This window comes from Lathyrus oleraceus, chromosome 6 (genome assembly GCF_024323335.1).
Source record: "Lathyrus oleraceus cultivar Zhongwan6 chromosome 6, CAAS_Psat_ZW6_1.0, whole genome shotgun sequence".
In the NCBI taxonomy this organism is placed as follows: Eukaryota; Viridiplantae; Streptophyta; class Magnoliopsida; order Fabales; family Fabaceae; genus Lathyrus; species Lathyrus oleraceus.
Genome location: NC_066584.1, coordinates 426,399,549 through 426,419,884, shown reverse-complemented (window position 1 = coordinate 426,419,884; position 20,336 = coordinate 426,399,549). Strand labels below are relative to the sequence as shown.

Sequence of the window (20,336 nt, the reverse complement as noted above, 5' to 3'; positions counted from 1 at the left end):
AGCATCGATTTTACAACAAATTGGTGTGGCGAGCGTGGATAAGATGCCGTCAATAAAGTATGAGATTGAAAAATTCACCGGATTGAAAGATTTTGGTATGTGGCACTTGAAGATGAAAGCCCTACTTATTTAACAGGGTTGTTTAGAAGTGTTGAAGGGAGTCGAAGTCATGGACAATGTGTTAACAAACATAGAAAAAATAAAGTGAGTTTGTTCCTTTGATGTTACAGAGTTTGTTCCAAGGTGGAGATTTGTGAGATATTGGATCGAACTCTAGTATGGTCGAATGGTAGCTTCTTGGTTCGACAATTTGACAAGATCATTAACGTGTTGTCGAAGTCTGTTCACATGCTATAGTCGAAGTATGCTAGGATTGTTAGCATGTCGGAATGGGCTTGTTTGTTATGCCCAATTGTTTAAGTTAGTTTGTTCTCTATGTTAACTTGTGTAATGGGCATGTGTGTAAAAGTCCATTAGGTTAGTATGTTAGTTTTCTTATAAATAACATACTAGTCTGTCATCATTGTATAACGCAAATCCTAATTAGGGTGAAAGAGGTTATTTGCTAATTTGTAGCACTTGTAATCTTGTTTCAAAGAGAAAGTAAATAATAACAGTTTAGAACAAATTTCATTGTGTTCTTATTGTTTTCTTCTTTTCTATCCTTGTCGGTTTCTTACCGATCAAGAAACCAATTATACTTTGTAATTTCGGCATCATTTTCACAACAATATATGATATCTAGCACGGGACGTATGCTTTTGAAATATGACATAGTTATACTTGAAAAGTCGAAGGAGGATTTAAATGAGGGGTTGGATACTTGGGGACGAGCCTTAGAAACACATGACTTTTTCGTAAGTAGAAGTAATAAGATTTATATGGAATATAATTTCAACAAAAGAAGAAGCGATTCTAACTTGCAGGTGGAATTTATAGACTGATTATCCCATAAGTCATACAGTTTAAATATCTTAGGTCTGTAATACAAAATGATTGAGAAAAAGAAGGGATATAAATCATCGAATTCAAGTTGGTGGATAAAATTGTGGAGGACCTCAAGAATTTTATGTGACACAAAAGTACCACTCAATATGAAGGAAAAATTGTATCGGATAACGGTAAGACCTGCGATATTGTACGAGATAAGATGTTTGGAGGTTAAGAATCAACATAGGAATAAAGTAAGTGTAGTAAATATGAGGATGTTGATTTGGATGTATGATAAGACTATACGAGATAATATTATAAATGATAATATTAGAGAGTGTGTTGGGGTAACACCTTTAGTAAAAAAAGATTGTGGAGAATAGACTTAAGTGGTTTAGAAATGTAGAGTAAATATTTGCAGATTTTGTTGTTAGGAAAGTAGATCAAATGAAGAGGAGTCAAACAACTAGAGCTATAGGAAAACCTAGAAAAACTATAAGAAAAATTATTTAAAAAGATTTTGAGATTAACGAATTGGACACGCATACGGTAGTGGATAGAATATTATAACAGAATCTGATATGTCTAGACGATCCTACTGAGTGAAATAAGATTTAGTTGTTTTTGTTTACAAAAAATTTAGGTGAGTTGGACTATATGGACTCACCAGAATTAAGGTATGCCTCAATGACTCTTTTCATAGTTCACCATGAACCATTTAGGTGATGACTCACCTTAGATGTCACCTTTTAATTTTACCTTATTGTATACATGTATTAAAATTTTAAAATATACTCTTATTGAAATATTAGGAGTATATATATATATATATATATATATATATATATATATATATATATATATATATATATATATATATATATATATATATATATATATATATATATATATATATATTATATATATATATATATATATATATATATATGAGTAAATTTTTTTAACTTACTACAAACCATAGTCTTTAAATTGAATATAAGCTAATGAATAATTAGTATTTTTATTTAATTAATCATTAGTTTATATTCAATTTAAAGGTTTTACTCTCTCTCTCTCTCTCTCTCTCTCTCTCTCTCTCTCTCTCTCTCTCTCTCTCTCTCGCTCTCTCTCTCTCTCTCTCTCTCTCTCTCTCTCTCTCTCTCTCTCTCTCTCTCTCTCTCTCTCTCTCTCTCTCCTCTTCTCTCTCTCTCTCTCTCTCTCTCTCTCTCTCTCTCTCTCTCTCTCTCTCTCTCTCTCTCTCTCTCTCTCTCTCATCTTATTCAGAATATAGGAGATGAAGAGATCCTTTGGATAATAGATCCGTTAGAGGGTAGAAAAGGAATTGACATTTGAAGAATCCGTTGTATGAAGACCACTTCATATGTTGCAGTTGAGTGACACTTGCAACAGAGAATCCGGTGTACGAAGGAATTGACCTTAAAATATATTATTAATTATTATTTTTTAATTATATTTAATAAATACTCCATTCATTCAGACAAACACCTCATTTTTTTAAAATAAAAAAACACAGATAATTTTATATCATATATCAATAATATAATTCTATCATCTCCTTTAAACTTTAAAAAGAATACATTATCACCAAAAATAAATACATATAAGTCTTTTTAGTTTGACTTTAAATTTTATAGGAATATGGTCATTTTCGTAATAATCTTTTGTTCGTAAAACAAAAATTTGTGACACAACTATTTTGACTATTAAAAAAGTAAGTCCCTAAAAGGCATTGTTAAAAAAATTAAATGATTGTAATAATGATTTTTTATTAATCTTTTTGATTATATCTATCATTTATTTAAAAATAAAATTAAACATTATTATAATATATTAATTAAAGTTTATTATGAAAATCATATGCTGGAGAAACGTATACAACACCAATAACATTAAGTTGTAGCCTACTTAGTGATTTGACTATATAGATCAAATTTTGTAATAATATTCTATTCAAAATTATATTTATATTCAACTCATTAATTTTGAGATTTTTTTAATGATTTTTAAAAACTATTTAAAATTATTATATTTTTTAATATATTCCATATAAAAAAGAGAACAGTTATAATACACACTATAATTCTTTATATAAAAAATTCACCTTCTTTCTCAAGAAATTAATCATTAAAGAACTATAAATCTACACACACATACAAATCAAATATTTGATTGATGTTTATAACTAAATTTAACATTAAGATTTACAATTCATGCATGAAACAACTCTTTATGACTAATCAAATATTTAATTGATGTGTATTATAAAAAAGCACATTTTTATTATTAAATACTTAATTAATGTCATTAATATAAAATAAAAATAACTATAAGTGTAAGTACATTCAAACCGACACAAGACAAATATTTGTTAGTCATTGATAAGTTAGTGAAATTTAATAGTATTACTAACTTGTACTTTAAGAACACATGTTAAGACACTTACAAATAAATGAAAAGTTTTTATTGAAAAAACAATAAAAAAACAATTATAAAATTTTAATAAAATTAATGCACAATTTCTAAATAATTATTTTCATATTTATCTCTTAACTTACCTATTTAAAGCATATGTTAACATTACTTTTAATTATCTTATCTTCTAAATAACATTTAAAATTATACTTTACTAAATTGAGTTTACTCTAAAAATTATACAAGGGACAAATGTAATTATAATTATGGCTATTTGATCATAATTATACATGGAATAAATGTAATTATAATTTACTTAATTGAGTTTACTCTAAAATCAAACTATAATGATCATATTTATAATTATTCACTCAATTATATTAAAAGTCATTAGATTAAAATATATCTTCTACCACTTTTATTTCAACTATTTAAATTAATTTTTATACTATATTATATTTTCTTCTTAGTCACATATAATATTAATTCTATATTTTATTAACAATTAATTAAGGTAATACCTATATCTATATCTATAACGAAAGAAGTTGTGCGAGAATCGCACTCAATATTACTCAATTTTAATATATAAATTAGATCGAGACCCGCACATGCATTATTTAAGTAGTATTAATTTTGATAGAGTTTTATTTTTCTAATATATTTTTTTTATTATTAAGACAATAGGATGAAGAGAATAAAAAAAATGCAATTTTAAATGAATAAGAAATATGTTAGAATCATATAAATACAAGACAAAACATTAAAATTGAAATTGAAATTGTAAAATATATGCATAAAATTTTGTATTTTTTATACTCTCTAAGAATGTTTTGAATCATTTGTATCTATTTAGAAGTTATAATTAAACTTAAAAATATTGTATGATTATTTTATTTTAAGCATTGGCATAAGAATTGTTGTAGTATAGTTTTAAAACGGTTAAATATAAATTATTATTCTTTTATTAAAAATGTTATTTTGCAATTTTAGTGGGATATAAAATTTAGTTTGAAAGTTATAATTAAACTTAAAAACATTGTAGGACTATTTTATTTTAAGCATTGACATAAGAGATTTTGTACTATAATTTTAAAACGGTTAAATATGAATTATTAATTTTTTATTAAAAAGATTATTTACAATTTTAGTGGAATATAGAAATGTCATTTTTTTTTATTTTATGAATGGAATATTACACATTATAGTGAAATAAATATTATAAGTTTTAAATTATTATATTTTAAAGAGTGTCACTTCAGATTTTAATTAATGTGATAAATTAGATAATGATTTGTCAATAAAATAAATCGTGACTCAGATTTAATATATTATAATAGAAGTGTAGATAATGAGAGAGGGCTTAGTATACTCCTTCTCCTCGATATGCATTTTTTAAATTTGCTTCATAATAGATATTGATATCAAGTTTTATAATACTAATTTATGGTATGAAAAATTTGTTAGTAAATTAAATTTGAATTGTGATATTATGATTATTACATTATTTTAATTTCTATAAAAATGTAATGAAGTATATCGGGATTCATAATGTCGAGTATTTCTTGTTTTTTTCATTTGAATTTTCTCTCTCTTATTTTCTTTATGTATCTTTGATGATGAAGATATTGTATATTGTTTGTTTGTGAGAAAACACAAAGAATGAGAAATTAATTCATTGTTTTTTTAAACGTTCCTACTTTATATACACCTTATTTCCAAGAATCATATTTACAACAATTATAAAGAGAGAGGAGGGGAAGTTTACTTTTATTTTGAGTTTCAAAATAAAAATTCCAACGACTCTAATTACCATTAAGTCTAACAATCACTAGTACAAAATAGACTTTTGGTAACATTATTTTGTCAACCGTAGTAATATCTCATGTTTACGCGATTGGTTTTTTTATTTTATTTTATCAAAAGACTTTTCATCACGGTTCATAATAACAATCATGGTGATAAATTAAAGGGTACAAGCTTCGAATCCCAGCATCTACACTTTTCCATTTTTTATATAAAAAACGCATGCCCATTAACTATGATTGTTTTTATCAACTGCGGTTATATGTGTCATTTTTCACTACGGTTGCCATTTGCAACCGTGGTGAAATTCTTTATTTCTTTCATAACACATGCCCTAGTGAATGACAATGATTGTGAAATCTTCATCTTCACAATCTCCATTAATTTCTCGGAACGAAAATCATTTCTTGGTCTCTTCCTCCTCTTCAAAGTATTGTACATTACCTTTGTGTGTTTATTGTTTATTGTTCATTTCTTGGTATCTCTCCTCACTACGCCAAAACAGGTTTTTGGCAGCGCCCCTTAGACAGCGCTTTTCTCCAAAAGCGCTGCTACACGGTAAAAAAAAATAAAAATAAGGAAACTGAATACGTAGATGGCTTAAAGCGCTGCTAAATGGATGGTCTTAGACAGCGCTTTTTAAAAGCGCTGCTAAATGGCCTACCTTAGACAGCGCTTTTGAGAAGGTCCACCTTATACAGCGCTTCTCCCAAAAGCGCTGTCTAAGGCCTTAAAATTATTTAAATTAATCACAACAAAAGCGCTGTCTAAGGCCTACCTTATACAGCGCTTTTTAGAAGGTCACCTTAGACAGCGCTTTTGGGAGAAGCGCTGTATAAGGCCTTAAAATTATTTAAATTAATCACAACAAAAGCGCTGTATAAGGCCTACCTTATACAGCGCTTTTGACAAGGTCACCTTATACAGCGCTTCTCCCAAAAGCGCTGTCTAAGGCCTTTTAAATTTTTAAAAAAAGCGCTGTATAAGGCCTACCTTATACAGCGCTTTTAGAAGCGCTGCTATTGACCCCTCCTGTGCCAGCGCTTTCCTTCAAAGCGCTGTCTAAGGCCATTTTAATTTGTGAGCTTAGCCAGCGCTTTTCATAAAAGCGCTGTCTAAGGCCTTATTTACCAAATTTTTTTTTAGTAAATTATAATATATGAATTCATTCAGTACGTTAAGACCCATTTTGTTTCCCTCGCTCCCACAACCTTCTTCTCACTGCGTTCATACTCGTTGCGTTCATCATCACTGCTTCTCCCAAAACCTCCATTCTTGATTCCTGCGTTCATCACTCACTTCGTTCATCACCGTTTACATTTTTGTAAGTGCATTTTCTGTTCGTTTCATCTTTCTTTATTTAGGGCAGTTTATTAGTGATAAAGGTTTGCTTCTGGGTTGATTCTTTTGTGGTTCATGTGTTAGGGCAGTTGATTCTCTTGTGTTAGGGCAGTTGATTCTTTTGTGTGTTAGGGCAGTTGATTCTTTTGTGGTATGTTAACAAATGTATATATTTTGATATTAATCACCATGTCAAAGGGAGATGGTTTGTGTTAGCTTCCATTAGGTTTCTATTATACTGATGATGAATTGTAGCAAGTGTTAAATGTGATTGTTAACATTGGCGTGTAAGTTGGATAGGATTAGATAGAACTGTTAAAGGGAGATGGTGTTAGTGTTAATGAAATAGTTAATTAGTGTGGTTAGTGTTAGAATGAAAAACTGAAATGCAAGTTTAGAAAATGCAGGTCAGCTGTTAGACAGTTAAAGAAAGGCTAGCTTGTTAGAATGGGAATGATGTGAGTCAAAGTTAATTGAATGGAACTGCATTGACTTGGCTTGTGATTTTACCTTGTTGAATTGTTTTTTTTCTGATGCCATGAAACTGAACTGATTAAACTTGAATTATGTTGGACTGCTGAACTATATTGCACATTTGAACTACACTTGTTATTTGCTTGAATGTGTTGGACTGGTTTGGAAAATATTTTGCTAAGTTGGATTGGTATTAAATTGGTTTTTGACAATGCTGAACTAGTTTGGATTGACATATTACCCTACTTGAATTGCTTGTACTTTAGTTGATTACTTTACTGACTGATTGATACATTGCTTGATCTGTTTAATGTCTAATAAGCTGTTGTTTATTTTATAGGGTGTTCATTTCCTTAGGACTCAATTGAGGACTATTGCTAACAAGCTTTGTTGACATCCACAATTAAAAGGTAGTAACTTATTGCCTCTTCTTCTTTTTTTCATAGAAATGACTTATAATATAAGCAATTATATGATAAACGCGGAAATAAGTTGTTTATTCATATAGGGTGTTAGTCCTCTAAATTATTTCCAATCATTTGACATTCAATCATAATAAATATCCAAATTGTCATGATTTTAATAGCATAACTACAACATAGTTATAGTTACTTCACTTCATAGTTAGTAGAAGAATATATATATATATATATATATATATATATATATATATATATATATATATATATATATATATATATATATATATATATATATATATATATATATATATATATATATATATATATATATATATATAATTTATTAGTTTGTAATAATCTTCTTTTTGTGACGCGAAAGTGTTTATCTTAGGAAATTCTTCTTTTATGTTGTTTTGAAATAGTTGCGTGAATAATTTAGGAAAACCATGGATAAAAAATGGATGTCTGCCGATCGATTGTCGAAAGAGTACGAGAATGGGGTATTGGAATTCGTTAAGTTTGCTGTTGAACATGTCAAAGACCCCAGTCGAATGAAATGTCCTTGCTTGGGTTGTTGTTATATGGGTCGGGTTGACGCAGATGGATTGAAATCGCATTTACTGATGCGTGGAATTGATCGAAGTTATACGTGTTGGATATTTCATGGTGAGAAAATTAACGAGAATGTTGAACAGAGGGAGAAAAGTAATACGACCTATGCTTCATACGACAAAGACACGGAAACATACGATTGTGATCGAGTTGAAGAGATTGTAGAAGCACTGGATGAAGATCTTCATGATTGTCCTGAAATGTTTGAGAGGATGGTAAGCGATGCAGAGAAACCGTTGTACAAAGGTTGCACTAAATTCTCAAGACTTTCTGCGGTATTAAAGTTGTACAACTTAAAGGCGGGCAATGGATGGTCGGATAAAAGTTTCACAGAGTTGTTGGCCCTTATGAGAGAAATGCTACCGGATGATAATGTTCTTCCTAATCGAACCTATGAGGCAAAAAAAATGTTGTGCTCTATTGGCATGAGCTATGATAAGATACATGCTTGTCCTAACGATTGCATTTTGTTTCGTAACGAATATGCAATGTTAACTGAGTGCCCTAAATGCGGTTTGTCTCGATATAAGAAAAGATTATCTCCCGCAAAAGTCTTATGGTATTTTCCGATAATTCCGAGATTTAGGCGCATGTTTCGTAGTGAAACCGATGCAAGACATCTTACTTGGCATGCAGATGAAAGAATTATTGATGGAAAGTATCGGCATCCGGCTGATTCACCACAGTGGTCGAAGATTGATAATGATTATCCTGAGTTTGGATCAGAAGCAAGAAACCTTCGATTGGCATTATCTACTGATGGAATGAACCCACATGGTCTTCAAAGTATCTCACATACCACATGGCCTGTGATTCTTATGATTTATAACCTACCTCCGTGGCTATGTATGAAGCGTAAGTACATGATGTTATCTATGTTAATCTCTGGGCCTAAACAACCAGGGAATGACATAGACGTATACTTGACACCTCTGATCGAAGATTTAAAGATTTTGTGGGAGAACGGTGTGGAGGTTTATGATGGATATAGGAAAGAAAGTTTCAATTTGAGGGCGATGTTGTTTGGCACAATTAATGATTTTCCAGCATACGGGAATCTATCTGGGTATAGCATTAAAGGTCAACGTGCGTGTCCTGTTTGTGAAGACGGAACCGATACGATTCGATTGGAACTTTGCCAGAAGAATGTGTTTCTCGGTCATCGTAGATTCTTACATTCTAAACATCACTACCGTGGGTGGAGAAAAGCATTCAATGGAGACACCGAACATCGTAGAGCTCCACCCGCATTGTCAGGTGAACAAGTTTTTGAAAAGGTGAAAGATGTGCGTACTGAGTTTGGCAAGCCTTTTGCACATAAGATTGTGAAAGGTGGGTGGAAGAAAAGGTCGATATTTTTTGAATTGCCATATTGGAAGTCTTTGTACGTGAGACATTTTCTCGATGTTATGCATATTGAAAAAAACGTATTTGAAAGTGTTATCGGTACATTACTCAATATAAAAGGCAAGTCTAAGGATGGCCTTAAAGCAAGGCAGGACATGTTAAAAATGGGAATGAGAACTGAATTAGCACCCGTGAAGAAAGGAAGACGAACATATCTACCACCTGCCGCTTTTACTTTATCTAGAAAGGAGAAAAAAATTTTGTGTAAGTCTCTGAGTGAAGTTAAGGTTCCAGAAGGTTACTCATCTGATATCAGAAGACTTGTTTCTATGAAAGACCTCAAGTTGAAGAATTTGAAGACACATGATTGCCATGTTATAATGGAACATTTTCTACCGATAGGTATACGTTCTATTTTGCCAGAAAAAGTAAGAAGTGCCATAACTAAATTGTGTTTTTTCTTTAGGTCAATTTGTAGTAAGGTGATCGATCCCGAGATCTTACCAACACTACAAAAAGAGATTGTAATTACCTTGTGTGAGCTTGAAATGTATTTTCCTCCGTCTTTTTTTGACATAATGGTTCATTTAGTTGTTCATCTTGTGAAAGAGACACAGTTGTGTGGACCAGCTTATATGAGATGGATGTACCCTGCTGAACGGTATATGAAAATATTAAAAGGGTACGTGAAATCCCGAAGTCGACCAGAGGGTTGTATTGTTGAACGATACATTGTTGAAGAAGCTGTTGAATTTTGTACTGAATATTTGTCTAACGTTCAATCGATTGGACTCCCCAGAGCTCAGATTTTCGACAAAATGGAAGGTAAAAAATTAATTGGGAATAAAATTGTGACAATATCAAGGGATGAACGGGATCAAGTTCATTTGTATGTTCTGCACAATAATAATGAGGTTGAGCCATATGTTGAAATGCACAAGGATGTACTCCGAAGGTTAAATCCGAACAGAAATGAAAATTGGATAGTTATAGAGCACAATCAAAGTTTCATACAATGGTTGAAGGATCATATTTATTTGAAGCGCTCTTCAGATCCTTCTTCGGTAACAGAAAGGTTGAGATGTTTGGCATATGGTCCAAGTTTGCATGTGTTTTCTCATAGCGCATATTCAATTAATGGATACACATTTTATACCAAAGAACAAGATGATAAGAGTACTATGCAAAATAGTGGTGTCACCGTGCTAGCTGAAGCAATGCATATATCAAGTATGAAGGACTTAAACCCCAAATATGCAAATTTGTCATATTTTGGAGTTATTGAGCACATTTGGGTGTTTGATTACGAGAAGTTTCAGATTCCCATCTTTGGTTGCAAGTGGGTGAATAGTAGTGGCATACGAATGGATAAGTCTGGATTTTTGCAAGTTGATCTTACTAGGGTGGGGTACAAAGATGAACCTTTTATTCTAGCATCTCAAGCTAAACAAGTGTTCTATGTGAATGACCCGAAGAGTACAAAATGGTCTATAGTGCTTTTCTCTAACAAAGTCACTGATGATAGCGGTGTCGATCAATGTGATATTGATGTTAAGAATGAGTCATGCATTAGACGGAATGAGTTGAATAGAAATGATGAAGTTGATGATCTTATACCGGATGAGTCATATATAAGAAACGATCATAATGAGGGAATTTGGATCAATTCATCCGTACGCATTGCTAAGAAACAAGTGATTAATATTCCAACAAAGAAAAGAAAGAGATGTTAGTGACTTAGGTAAATTATCCATGGTTTCTTTATTCTTTTGTTTTCAATTGCTTTGATTATAAGTTATATCTGATAATGCATGATTTCATTATATTTTTGTTTTCAATTGCTTTGATTATAAGTTATATCTGATAATGCATGATTTCTTTATATTTTTGAATCGTGATGAGTTTTAATGCATGTGATTAATGAAAATAGACTTTCTCCACGATTCCGGAGCCAATGGTATACTTTGTTTTTCGATTCGGACAACTTTTTCCCTGATTTTACTGTTGCTGTACTGTTACAAAAAACATGCTTCCACTCGGAATTTGGACGAATCGAGTTCATTTTTGAGTCCTTTGGCCCGTTTGTAGGCTACCATGTAATTTTCGTCCAATTCAATACACTTTGACTTTGACACTTACTTGAATTGTATTCATATTTGCTTAATATTGTGTTTATGTTTTTCTTTATTACAGATGGCTAGTAACGAGGATCACCCACATGGTGATGAGACCGTTGGTGGTGCGGAAAGGGAAATTAAACGTGGAATAACGGTTATGAAGAAAGTTATTCGAGATAGAGATCGAGGCGTTTTAATAAAAGTGCATTGGAACGAAGGTGGACAACTAATTGAGCCTAACGGTTCAACATTGACAAGTTTTATTGGTGCATTGGTAAGGAATGAAGTTCCAATTACTTGTGATAATTGGAGAAATAAACAATTGAACGAAGCTAAAGACAAAATATGGAGTGAGATAAAGGTACCATATGTGATGTTATTTGTTTTTAATGACGATTATGTCTTTAAATTAATTGTACTAACGCAATGTGTGTATGTTTTTCGTAGAGGTGTTTCGACATCGAAGAAAACAGAAGAGATCATTGTCTCAAATTGGCCGGAAAGTTACTAAGAGGGTTTAGAACCTTTTTATCAACCACCTTTCTTAGGGATACGGAAGGTACTTTTGTTGATGCAGAGCTTCCATCTAAATATGCAAGTTTGATTTCACCTAAAGAATGGGAAACGTTTAAATCCAAACGAAAAACCCAAGAATTTAAGAGTGTAAGTGAAACAAACCGGCAAAGAGCATCAAGTCCGGCGTATCCCTATAGAAAAGGGCGTGTTGGATATGGACGCTTAGAGCAGTCTATAGTAAGTATCTATAAATTGCATTGATATACTTGTTATATTTGATCATATTTTGTCATGAGTTATATTTGATCATATTATGCTTAATGTGTAGTTAACAAAGGAGAATAGTTCTGAAACATCTCTTCCGGCACATGTTTTGTGGAAGGAAGCCCGTGTCGGTAAGGATGGAAAGATTAAAGAAGACGTTCAACAAATATTTGAGAAATGTGTAAGTATAGCATTATTTAAGACAATAACACTTTGACTTTGACACTTTTGAATCGTCCAATTTCGAACACTTTGACTTTGACACTTACTTAAGACAATAACATTACTATTGTGTGTATGTTCATATGATTTTCAGGAGACTCTATCTCAATCTATAGTTCCATATGAAGACACTGATTGCAGGAGCATACTGAGTCGAGCATTAGATGTTCCCGAGTATTCTGGTCGGGTGAGGGGCAAGGGATTTGGGATCACTCAAAAATCCTTGAATATTAAAAAACAAAAGACTCCTAGCAATAAAGAACTGCAGCAAACTTTGGAAGCATTAAAAGCTGAAGTTCTTGAATTAAGAAAGGAAAGAGAAAGAGATCGAGCAGCGGGTTTTAAAGATACTAGTGACAAAGATAGTATCAATTGTAATTTTCAACCGACTATTCCAGAGGTAATTATATATCTTATTATGAAATTAAATTAGCTTAATTTATTTAATTGTCATATATACACATTAAAAATGTCATATTTATTATTGGTTTTAGGGCATTTCACCTTGTCACCTCTACTTAGCGAGACCGACTTATCGGATGGTTGGCAAGGGGAAAGTTCATAACAATTTGGGTGAATTACTTCACACTAAACCGCTCCCTACTGGATCTTTGAAAGTCTCGGTTGATATTGCTTTGGAGAAGGATGCGTTATTACCACATCCTGACGATGTTTCGGATGCAACTTTATTGGGAGATGCCATAGGTTCATTTGTTGCATGGCCGACAGACCTCATTATCGTAGGATATGAGGTATGCTTAAAACCATTATGAACCTTTAGGTATTCAAATTTTTTACGCGCATTTTACGTACACATTTTTTACATGTTAATGTTAATTAGACTCCCACAAAATCCAAAGCAAAAGATAAGGGGATTGCGCGGGAAATCGAGTCAGTTGCATCGCAAAAAGAGGTACATCACAATTATATGCTATTTAGATTCCTGTTAATTCGTCATCTTACACTTCACCTTACTAATTATATGATATTTAGATTCCTGTTGCTAAGAAGACTGAAATTTCCAAGAGGACCGGGGCTAAAAAGAAAAATCCTTCCAAGTATAGAGCGTGCCTCCATACATATTTAGAAACGACAGATATTTCGGATGGATGTGTTCGTTTAATACCTATGGATGGAGCTATTTTTGGTTTTGAGTATGCCGAGCCATTGGGTAAAGAGGATTTTGATCAAATTTTGTATCATACGCAATTAAGCGTTGGTGTTATCAACACATACATGAGGTATATCCGATCTACTTTGTTTAAATTCTTGAACAAGTTATTTACTCGTTTCATATGAATAGTCTAAATGTTAATGATGTTTTTATATAAGGTATTTATATGACAAATTGATGGGTCCGCGTGGGTTGGAGCAAAGATTCTCATTCTTAAATCCCATGAAAACGAACTTAACCGAAATGATAAGAAAACCAGATGAAGTCAGGACGTATGTAGTCGAGCGCTTTATGGCCGACACAGATAGAGAAAAGTTGTTCTTTTTACCGTTTAATACCGGCGACGGGTTAGTTCTTCAATCTAAATTCATCTGTTATAATTTTTCATATTTTGACGTCGTGTAGAAAGTTTCCATCTAACATTTGTTTTATTACAGTGGACATTGGTTGTTGGTCGCGATAAATCCTTTTAAAGAAATTGTGTATTATTTGGATTCTTTACACAAGGATTGGACAACATACCCTGCTATGAAGACGATAGTTGACACGTAAGTGCAAATAACCCAATATTCGTGTGTATACTTATTTATTTATGTGAATTGTTCTAAATATTCGTTTATATTTCATTATAGCATTATACAAACTGTTCGAGCACAAAGAAAAATTCAAGTACCAAAGAGAAAAGCCAATAACATTACATGGAATAGAGTGGAGGTATATTAATTATCACAATTTTGATTATATTAGTGATGACACATGATAAAACTTAGGATATTTATCCATATTGTTTTTCCATGTGTAGTGTCCTCGACAGCGTAATAATATAGATTGTGGATATTACACGTTGAGGTTTATGAAAGAAACTCTTCTTATGGATCGAACAGATATTCCATCTGATGTATGGATTTCTAACTTATGAGTTATTTTCATATTTAACACATATTTCTCATAATTAAATAGATTTAACTAAATCATACTATGTTATATTATTATGTAGTACTTTGATGAATATAGATGTGCTTATTACTCAAAAGATCAGTTGGATGAAATTAAAGAGGAATTGTGTCAATTCATTATCGAGCTACAGGTTTTGTGAGGTATTGAACTCTTACTTTAATTTTGAATGTGATCTGAATAACTTTGAGTGAATTCCATTTGCTTACTACAATCTTTATTTGGTGTTGTTTCAGGTTATATAGCATATTTAGAAGATAGAACTAGAATGTGTTGAAATACATTTTGATTAGCATTTTTGGAGGTTATTAGAAATGTGTAGATTTTTTGTAAAGGCAAACATTTTCAAGTATATATATAAATACTCAAAAAACTGCTGAAATTAGAAGTATATTGTGTTGAACTATAATGTGTTTATAATGCATATAGATTTTCAAGTATATGTGCATATTCAGAAGATAGAACTACAATGTGTTGAACTATAAGGTGCATATAGATTGGATTCAAGCTCCAATTTATGAAAATCTGCTGAAATTTGCAATTTACAGGTGCTAAATAATGTGGTGAAAACGTATAAAAAGATCCTCCAAAATTTGGAGTCTTAGACAGCGCTTCTAGGCAAAAAGCGCTGGTAAAGGCATTTTAATTTTGACCTTAGACAGCGCTTTTATCAAAAAAGCGCTGGCATAGGTGGTTAATTCAACAAAATATAGTGTAAAAAAGCGCTGGCATAGGGTGGGCTATACCAGCGCTTTTTCTGTAAAAGCGCTGGTATAGCCCACCCTATGCCAGCGCTTTTTTACACTATATTTTGTTGAATTAACCACCTATGCCAGCGCTTTTTTAATAAAAGCGCTGGCATAGGGGGGGTTTAGACAGCGCTTTTTCAGTAAAAGCGCTGTCTAAACCCCCCCTATGCCAGCGCTTTTTTAGTTAATTTCAACATGAAATTAACTAAAAAAGCGCTGGCATAGGGGGGTTTTAGACAGCGCTTTTACTGAAAAAGCGCTGTCTAAACCCCCCCTATGCCAGCGCTTTTTTAGTAAATTAAGCGCTGTCTAAGACCTATACCAGCGCCAGTATAGCCAGCGCTTTTAAGCGCTGTCTAATGTCAAAAAAAGCGCTGTCTAATCCCTTGTTTGGCATAGTGCCTTCGTTTTGTTGCAATTGGATTTGAATACAAGAGTTGGAAATTATCGATGGCTTTGTGTTTTGATTTTATTCAGTTTTTTTGATGTTTTTATTGTTACAGGGCTATGTGATTGATGTTGGATTGTTATATTCGTGGTTATGAATATACTTTAGGTTTTGGTGTTAAAGAAAGAAATGTGTAGGTTATGAATATGCTTTAGATCTTGGTGTTGTTGATTGATGTCATCAATTATACTTGTGGTTATGAATATGCTTTAGGTTTTGGTGTTGTTAAATGTTATATTGTTGTGATGAATATGCATATGCATATAACCATATTAGTATGTTATGTATGTAGCATTAGTGTATCATTCACATTAGTCTTTTAATATAAATTTCATAATTTATTTTGGATCATAGTTGAATGAAAGTTTATAGATTAAGTCTGCTGTATGAGAAATGAGTTCTTGAATTCCTTGAATTCGTAAAACAAAATCTTCCAGACAATAATTATCTCTTTTATTGTCCTTGTGTTAATTGCGAGAATATCAAAAAAGGTCCAAAGGAACAAATATTACACCACCTATGTTATGATAGAATATGTCAAAATTATACAATATAGATGTGGCATGAAGAAGTGGCTAAAACTTGAAATGTGATATCGCAAGTGTATGAAGTCGATGAAGATATGGATGATAGACTACAAGATATGAGCCATGATATTGGAGAATCGTCTTTTATGAAAGCACATATTTATGATACTTTGAATAGTGATAACGATGCAACTTTATATAAGGGGTGCACAAGTTTTACACGATTGTATGCGTTGTTACAATTGTTTAATCTGAAGATAAAAAGTGGGTGGTCGATTAAAAGTTTCATAGAATTGCTTGTTTTATTGAAACAAATGCTACAGAAGATAACAATTTTTCGGATCATTGTTATGAGGCCAATAAGATATTGTGTCTAATGGTTTTGGAGTGTATTAAAATATATGCATGCCCTAATGATTGCATATTATACGTAAAAGAGTATGAAAAAGAATTCTCGTTTAGATACGATGGAGATGGATATACAACAACTGGCTCTAGAAGATAGAGGAAAAAGAATGTATTTGCCTTCGGCGTCACACTATACTAAAAAGGAAAAAATAAAATTTTTTGCGAGTGTTTGCATGATATCAAAGTTCCCCAAGGTTACTCATCAAACATCAAAAAACTTGTATAAATAAAATATCTCTAGTTAATTGACTTAAAATATCATGATTGTCATGTCTTGATGCAACAACTTCTACCAGTGGCTATCTGTGGTATCCTTCAAAAAAGTGTAAGAGTAATTATAAGAAGATTGTACTTATCTTCGTTCTATATGTAATAAAACTATTTATTTCAAAAAATTAGAAGATGGGGTTGAAATAATCTTGTGTCAATTGGAGATATATTTTTCTCAATTATTTATTAACATTATGGTTTACTTACTTGTTCATCTAACCAGAGAAATCAAATTATTTGGTCTAGTTTATTTAAGGTGTATGTATCTAATAGAACGATACATGAGTATCTTATAAGGATGTATGAAGAATCATCACCGACTGGAAGCTTCGATCGTTAAAAGGTACATCACATAAGAAGCTATTGAGTTTTATTCAAATAATTTGTCGGAAGCAGATTTTATAGGAATTCCAAAGTCTCATCGTGCTAATAGATATGAAGGTAGAAGTGATCAAGGTTTAAATGTTAAGTCAATGGCTTGGGACATAGTTCTTCAAACACATTTTTATATAATAAATAATCTTGATGAAGTTCAATTTTACATAGGTACTCACAAAATACTTATGAAGAAAAAATATCCCAAAATGAATGACAAGTGATTATTGATAGAGCATAACAATAATCTCATAAGTTGGTTTAATGAATGAATTTCTAATGATGATATTGCATTCGAGATAGTTAAATGGTTATCTTACATGGCAAAATTTAATGTGATAACTTGGACTACATACGACATTAGTAATTTTTCCTTTTATACAAAATCAAACTATGATCGTAGTACAATGCAAAATAGTGAGGTTATGATTGAGGCCAAATCCATGTATTTCACTAGTTCGAAAGGTAAGAATCTTATATCGGCATTTAAAGCATTCTATGGTGTCATTGAGAAGATTTTTGAGATTGATTATGTTATCTTTAAAGTGCCTTTATTTAAAAGCAATTGAATTTCCAATAACAATAGTGTACAAACTGATGAGTTAGGATTCACACGGGTTGAGCTTGGCAATACAACTTATATGACTGATCATTCATCATGGCTACTCAAGCAAATTAATTTTTTTATATGACAGACCCTTTGGACTTATGGAGGAGATGGTCAATTATTTTTCAAGGAAAATACATTCCTCATAGTGATGAAAATCATGATTTAAAATTTGATATTCCTTCCACTCCTTCTTACGCAACATAAGTCCCTAGTATTTCATATAAAGAAGTTGATATAGATGATATGCATGTTATCCGTACCGATCATGAAGAACGCATATGAGAAAATTAACAAGTCAGTATTTTTTTATTCTTTATTCATAATTTATTGTAAGTTATAATTTCTACGGTTGTTACTAATAAAATATTATTATTTAAAATTATAGGTGTTTAAAGTCAAGACACAAAGACACCAAGATACTATTATTTGATGTAACGATGTGTAAATTGTAGGTTGTTTTGTGTTGTTTTGATTTTGATGTAATATACAACTTTTGGTTCTTAATGTGAATTTGACTTTGTTGTAATATAATAGTTGGTCTGATACGATTCACAAGTGGGTGTGTTGTTGTTTCTGGTATGATACGTTTAAGAAAAATTCAAGTTAAAAAATTGGGAATTTTGTAAAATAAAAAATATATTAAAAAAATAATAATTTCACAACAGTTGTTTAATAGATCCGTTGTTATAGGTAGAGCACTATCTAAAATAACAAATGCCAAAAATGGCATTATTGGGTATCGAACACAGGGCCTATAAATATTTCACTATGATTATTCAATACAACCATGGTTATAGGTATCATGCTTTCCAGTTTACTACAACATGCAATAGATTATGATTGTGAATAAGACACTTACAATCACACAACACATAACAACAGTCATACAACCGTCATTATATGTCTTTCACAATCATTGTCATATGTGTTAGTGAATCATCACATTAGTTTATTTTTGATTTAATGTCAAACTATTATTTACATGAGTCATATTTAATGGATTAATAAATTAACCCAACTGTCTCCCACTTGACTCATGTGACAACTTGATGTTTTAATCTTATACTATAATTGTACACCACTCATCAAAATTATCAAGCCATCATCTTTAATTTAATTGAAATGATCAAACCATGACGATCACGAGTTATTCATCAACTTGATCCCTTCCATGTTTCACAAATTAATCCAATTCAAATAACTTTAAAGGATACACCAATATATGTCTTTCATGTCTCTTACAAGATACATTTGTCATCACATATTGACAATAATGTATACAACATAATGTGGATAACAAAATAAAGCAGAAACATAACCTTAATTGAATTCACAAGTGTTATTATGGACCCGTTTATTTTAGTTTTTTTTTATAAATAATTTTTATAGTGTTACTTATTTTTGTTTTAAAAAAATTTACAAAGAATTTTTTAATAAAAGATTCAAATAAAAATTTGGTTTGAATAAGTGTTCTTAAAATTTTATTTTAGGTTATTTTATCAACTTATTGAAACTTTTTTTGATATCAAAATTTCAAAAATCACTTAATTTTGAAGTTATTTCAAATAATTTTTCATAAAAATAATTTTTAAGATATAACTTTTTGTAAAAATTATGATTTTGACTATAATTTTATCTTCAATAATATATTTTTATGTTATAAGATGTCAAAATTAATCTTTCAATTTATAAAAAATGAATTTGAAAAAACTTTTAATATTTTGAAAAACGTTTTCCTAAAAATATTTTTTGAAAATATAAAGAAAAAATATATTTTTTTAAAGTTAGAACAAATAGGCCTCCTAAATACAAACATTAAACTATACATGTATATATTGATCATACTATAATATTAACAATGACTTTTATATAACTTTAATCCTTTTCACATGACCAACAAATTTCTTGGGCGACAAACTTTTAGTTAACATATCTGCTATCGTTAAATTAGTATCAATATGTTAAAATGAAATTTTTTGTTTCCACACTTCTTCTTTCATTGGTAAATACTTTCACTTCATGTGTTTAACACCTTATGAATACTTATCATTTTTAAAGAAGAAGACAACTTTATAATTATCATAATAGATCCTTAGTGATCTAACTATACTATCGATAATACCAAGCCCTAAGTTAAAACTCCACCATCATAATGGTTTAATTGTTGCCTCAAATCATGCCACAAATTGTGCCTTCATAGTAGAAGTATAAATTATATATTATTTTTATTCTTCCATGATAATACTCCTACAGTCAAAAGAAAAACAACCCAAATGTGAGCACATCCAACAAAGTTTAAATCCCAGTAGTCAACCACTTCAAGGTGATCCAAACTTT

General features: G+C 31.0%; 1 protein-coding gene across 4 annotated transcripts; it reads left to right on the top strand.

Annotated features, from left to right (window-relative positions):
* Positions 1-6,335: 6,335 nt before the first annotated feature.
* LOC127096999 (uncharacterized) lies at positions 6,336-14,755 on the top strand. Of its 4 annotated transcripts, XM_051035520.1 has the most exons (14): positions 6,336-6,493; positions 7,325-7,394; positions 11,559-11,843; positions 11,930-12,235; positions 12,327-12,443; positions 12,579-12,884; positions 12,979-13,236; positions 13,326-13,397; positions 13,478-13,725; positions 13,817-14,005; positions 14,096-14,206; positions 14,291-14,372; positions 14,461-14,556; positions 14,656-14,755. In XM_051035520.1, the coding sequence occupies exons 3-14, from the start codon at positions 11,559-11,561 to the stop codon at positions 14,752-14,754; spliced, it is 2,169 nt and encodes a 722-aa protein (XP_050891477.1). In that variant the 5' UTR covers positions 6,336-6,493; positions 7,325-7,394; the 3' UTR covers position 14,755. The 4 variants fall into 4 exon arrangements, with proteins under 4 accessions (XP_050891477.1, XP_050891476.1, XP_050891478.1 ...); XM_051035519.1 differs by lacking the exon at positions 6,336-6,493 and having other exon boundaries at positions 7,252-7,394; XM_051035521.1 differs by lacking the exons at positions 6,336-6,493; positions 7,325-7,394 and adding an exon at positions 11,090-11,106.
* The last annotated feature ends 5,581 nt before the right edge of the window (positions 14,756-20,336 follow it).

Coding starts and splice junctions, on each gene's coding strand:
- LOC127096999 (XM_051035518.1), top strand. CDS start 11,273: ATGCATGTGATTAATGAAAATAGACTTTCTCCACGATTCCGGAGCCAA. Junction 12,444..12,578: donor AACAAATATTTGAGAAATGT/GTAAGTATAGCA, acceptor TATGATTTTCAG/GAGACTCTATCTCAATCTAT. Junction 13,398..13,477: donor CAGTTGCATCGCAAAAAGAG/GTACATCACAAT, acceptor TATGATATTTAG/ATTCCTGTTGCTAAGAAGAC.